Source organism: Nicotiana attenuata, chromosome 5, assembly GCF_001879085.1.
Source record: "Nicotiana attenuata strain UT chromosome 5, NIATTr2, whole genome shotgun sequence".
In the NCBI taxonomy this organism is placed as follows: Eukaryota; Viridiplantae; Streptophyta; class Magnoliopsida; order Solanales; family Solanaceae; genus Nicotiana; species Nicotiana attenuata.
In genome coordinates this window covers 17057270-17062339 of record NC_031993.1, presented here as the reverse complement: position 1 = coordinate 17062339, position 5070 = coordinate 17057270, and the positions used below count along the sequence as shown (strand labels likewise).

Here is a 5070-nt window from a genome sequence, read left to right as displayed (position 1 = left end):
CCGTGGGGAGTTGACTGGTACAGTCAACAAGGGAACTGTTCCCTTTGTCGTCTCTTTGACTCTGATTATTGGAACTTGTGCCTGACTTGAGACTTGTTGTTCTTGAGCACTTTGAGGATGTGTAACAGGTTTACTATTCGGTTCTTATCATTAAGTTTGTTAGATCATCAAAACATAACAAGGCACATAACCTATCATCTCGTAACGCAAAAATAATAAGCTAGTGATGAAGTATGATTTTGACGTTAAAGGAAATTTGCTAACTATAGGCTTGATCCATATAAAACTAAAGATGTTATATACATGACTCCTTGAAATTCTATAAATAAATGATCCCTTGTTTTTTTTTTTTCAAGATATAGAAAATCATTGGAACTCTTTTGAATCTAATTACTCTAATGTGAAGTCGGTGGGTCGTTCCTTTTCCTACGAGTTCCCTGCCAAAATCCTTAAGCTAGTTTATTCTTAACCTAAACAATCGTAGCCGCTGATTTAGATCACTTATGGGAATAGCAAAACTTAACCGTTTCGCTAACTACATCTAAACCAAGAATCGACAAATATAATCTTATATAACAACTAGCGACTTTATCGATCTGTTATCCTTATTTACCTTTACTTTAGATAACTACTTGTAGATCGCAGTGAAATACCTAACTTAATTTTTATTTTTATTTTTAAGATAAGAAAGGAGTAGATACTAAAACGTGGCCATATGGTCCTATATTACGCAACCTTCTAAAACCTTCCTTCTCACTTTTCTCGGCTAACCAAAGACGTTTCCTATTTTTATGCTAACCAAATACTTAAAAACTCATACCTAGTATAGTTTTTCCTTTACATTAAACGCAAAAATATTCCACTTTCACTCACTCTACATGAATTATTGGCAATTTAGACTCCAACCAAAGCTTGAGTTTTGAGACTCAAGAAACTACTCTTAGTTAAAGGTGGGAAGTGAATAAATGATTAGTGAAAGTTCAATTCCTCTTAATTAATTGTTTGAGGGAGAAATGATAAGCCTAGCATTGTTGAATGCTAGGCAGCCAAATGTGGTTTCAAGGCAATGAGTTCATACAACAAATTAAGGTACCTAAGAAATTATTTAACATTATTCGGGTATTTTGGAGATAATATTTTGCATTTTTTTTTGTATTTCAGTCTTTTCTTTTGAAATGTATCATGTATTGTGAGAATGAATATAAATTAACTAGTTTTGTGCTGCTATCAATCTATTAATACACTTCTCTTTTATCTGAGCTTGGAACCTGTATTGTGGATAAACTCTTAATTATTTTTTTTGGGATTGAAGCGCAGTTATTATTGAACGTTACTTTCAGAAAGTTGCTAGCTTGGTTTACCTGTAGCCATGTCGTCACCACCGTGTCGGCCGGCTGTCCTAACGATACCTCCCGGCATTAGTCCAGCAGCATTGCTTGATTCTCCGGTGACGTTTCCAAATTCAGTGGTATTGGTTTTTTTTTTTTTAAATTAATTGAAACTCTTAATGTGAGTATTTGAATTTTTTTATGGATAGCATATGAGCCGTTGAAAGTTGCATGGACATTGTTGATGTTCGTTAAATTCAAATGGGAAATTAGAATTTTTTTTCCTTTTCGAAAATTGGCAATTAGTTAAGCCAAAACAAAAATGAAATGGACAATAGAACTAATTAAGTTCCTTGTACATGAATACTCCTGAAAGAAAGAAAAAAGGAAAAGAAATTATGCATGCATGCTAGTCAACATCATATAGTTGTAAGAATATTTGTTTGAAAGTAGTCTGAGCAATTTAACATTGTGCTTCTTCAACAATATGATGTTCTAGAAAATTTATTACTAAAACTTTTTTAATGTGCTTTTTGAGTAATCTTATGCTACCCCTCTCCCCCCCCCCCCCCCCACCCCCCCAACAATGAGAGTTTTCATGAGATAAGTCTTGTCTTTTGAAATAAAATATTACATTTACACACACACACACATATATATATATATATATATATATATATATATATATATATATATATATATATATATATATATATATATATATATATAATTAAACCTCGACACCCTTAGCGAATTTTCTGGCTTTGCTACTATACGTGACCACTCTCGTCCTTATTCCAATCCAATACGACAAAACAATTGCACCTTCTTTAAATGGATCGACTATCTTAATCCAGTCTGATTTTGTTCTTTCCTATTAAAAATGGTCTAGGTTTTCAATGTTACTTATAATCAACTCTCTCATTGATATGATGCAATGTGTACTTACTGCATGGAACTTTGGCGTGGTATATATATATGAATTGGTATGTAAGTATTGTATTCCCCTCAATTGCAGGCACCTACTGAAACAAATGTACAACAAACTTTGAACAACATTGAGTTAACAAATAAGCAAATCTCTCAGCAAGAAGAATTTACCAAGAAAGAAAACCAATTTGGTTTTTTCAGTTCTAGCATTAGTCCTAGCAGTTCAGATGATGGATTCACATGGAGAAAATACGGACAAAAGCGCGTAAAAGGGAGTAATTTTCCAAGAAGTTACTATAAATGTACTCAGCAAAGTTGTCCTGTTAGGAAAAAAGTAGAGTGTGCACCAAATGGACAGGTTATAGAAATTGTCTACAATGGTGCTCATAATCACCCGAAAACTCAATCTATTCAACGACCAAGTATGGATAATTCTTTTGTTGTTAGGGACGTGGAGGAAATAGGCCAAGAAAATGCATCAGTTTGGAGATATCAGCAATTTGAGTGTAATAAGAATGTTACAAGTTACAATGCTAATGGTCTAAAAAGAACATCCTCTGCATCTGTCTTGACTGAAGTATCTGATCCAATGTCAACCAATCCAAAATCCATGAATGTGTTTGAATCAGCTGGAACTCCTGAGCTTTCTTCTACACTTACTAGTTATGATGGCGACGATGGAGATTGGGCCACTCAAGAAGGTACTTTCCTTGGTGACGATGTCAATGAGTATGAATTAGAGCCAAAAAGAAGGTATCCTCCCACTTTTCTTCTTTCGCGTTATCTATTTTTGAAATGAGTTTAACCTCTATACATTGATAGTGTAAAAAGAGTTTCATATTATCAGACCGTCTAAAATATAACTATAGGCAACTGTCCATGAAAAAAAGGGATGAGTAACCTAGAAAATAAGGCAAGTACTAGCCACAACATGTTAAAATATGCTAATAGTAGTGTAAAAAACTTTTCGAGGAGGGTTATTGTGTGAGTGTTTACAATACTAATGGTGTTCCTACACATTTATTTAAGTTGTGGAATTACTCTTGACTTCAGGAAGAAAGAAAGTTATTCAGCTGAACCAAGTTTATTATCAAGAACAGTGAGAGAACCAAAAGTAGTCCTCCAGGTAGAGAGTGAGATCGATATTCTTGAAGATGGCTATCGCTGGAGAAAATATGGCCAAAAAGTTGTCAAAGGGAACCCAAACCCCAGGTATCTATTTATAGGATAACATGTAAAATGCATAGTTGTAGTTCCCTTAACAACTTTCTTTTGATTCTATTCTCTTAACTCTTTGGTGGGGAACCTTGGCGTAACTGGTAAAGTTGCTGCCATGTGACCAAGAGGTCATGAATTCGAGCCGTGAAAACAGCCTCTTGCAGAAATACAGCGTATGACTGCGTACAATAGACTCTTGTGGTCCGGCCCTTCCCTTAGTACACCGGGCTGCCTCTTAACTCAGTTGAAATTTATAAAGAAATGTTTCCTGTGTCCTGTGTAGGAGCTACTATAAATGTACCAATGCTGGATGCATAGTGAGGAAGCATGTGGAAAGGGCTTCAGATAACTTAAAATCAGTAATCACAACATATGAGGGGAAACACAACCATGAAGTGCCTTCAACAAACAAGACAAATGGTGTTCCCGGACACATTCAGTCAGCATCCACGTTGAACGGGCAAACTAATTGCATGACATCTCGAAAAGGTCCCAAAGGTTCAAATTGCAGAGTGCAAGTTCAAGATCTTCCATTTCCATTCGAACGAAAACCTTTCGTTGGAAGTGAATATTTAAGGCCAAGTTTTGTTGGAAGTTACCTCGGAGACTTGAGTTTTGGAGCTTGTTCCTTGCAGCTTCCGAATTTTCCATTGCCATTGCCATTGCCATCGCGAATGAGTTTTCCTGCAAGATTAAACGAGCCTCCTCTTGATGACTTTCATTTGAGTAACCATCACTTACTGCCAAATGGTGCATCCAATTCTTTTCTTGCAGTTGGGAATATGCAACATATTAACGATGACAACAATAATTCAAGTCTCCTTAAAGCCAAAGAGGAGATTCAGTGGACCTAGCTCTGTCTTATTGGCTTCTGATACATCGTTCAATATAGATTTTATTCTAGTAGATGCATCTGCACTCATTGCTTTCGACTTAAATAATACATATATAGTACCAGGTTTGGGAATATATATATTTATCCTATCAGGGTGTCACCAGCCGATTCTATGACACAACAAATATAACTTACAATAGAGTGGCCAGGCATAAGGAGAATTGTATCTAAACATAAAACAAACCTATCACATTCACTGATGCACCAAATGTATACAAAAGAAAGGCAATAACTGTGCCTATCGTTGCTACCCCACGCACACACAAGTATACGTGGTCGATAAATAATAAAATGATAAGTCGAGTGTCGAACCCATAGAGACTTGTATCAATTACCCACTAATTTCACCAAGATTGTTATTCAGTCGAGTCAATCAGAATTTAAAAATGTGATTATACTAAGCAATGAATATAACAAGTAACTAATGAATCAAGCAGAAAATGGTTATTGTGTATTCAGTAGAGATAGCATTCCAGGACTGTGATCGATTTGCCAATCCTATTGTGCTATAATCGAGTAACTGCTCTCATAGTAATCTCCCGAATTACTACTCGCCTATTCAAAATAGATTAATGCCTATATTCCTATGAAATCAATCTATTAAGAACGCATTAAGATTACGATATTCAAATTGAGCATGGTGACTAGGCATATATCCTATCCTAACTATAAATCCGCCCCCACTCAGAGTTAAGATCA

General features: G+C 35.4%; 1 protein-coding gene across 2 annotated transcripts; it reads left to right on the top strand.

The window, feature by feature from the left end:
• Positions 864-4493, top strand: LOC109226298 (probable WRKY transcription factor 4). 2 transcript variants are annotated; one of them, XM_019391084.1, is made up of 5 exons: positions 864-1089; positions 1318-1468; positions 2347-3011; positions 3312-3470; positions 3760-4493. In XM_019391084.1, the coding sequence occupies exons 2-5, from the start codon at positions 1370-1372 to the stop codon at positions 4328-4330; spliced, it is 1494 nt and encodes a 497-aa protein (XP_019246629.1). In that variant the 5' UTR covers positions 864-1089; positions 1318-1369; the 3' UTR covers positions 4331-4493. The 2 variants fall into 2 exon arrangements, with proteins under 2 accessions (XP_019246629.1, XP_019246630.1); XM_019391085.1 differs by having other exon boundaries at positions 1313-1468.

What these genes read in the sequence shown, in the direction of transcription:
- LOC109226298 (XM_019391084.1), top strand. Translation starts at nt 1,370, where the DNA reads ATGTCGTCACCACCGTGTCGGCCGGCTGTCCTAACGATACCTCCCGGC. An exon ending in TGACGTTTCCAAATTCAGTG is followed by an intron (nt 1,469 to 2,346) that starts GTATTGGTTTTT and finishes CCTCAATTGCAG; the next exon opens with GCACCTACTGAAACAAATGT. An exon ending in GAATTAGAGCCAAAAAGAAG is followed by an intron (nt 3,012 to 3,311) that starts GTATCCTCCCAC and finishes TCTTGACTTCAG; the next exon opens with GAAGAAAGAAAGTTATTCAG.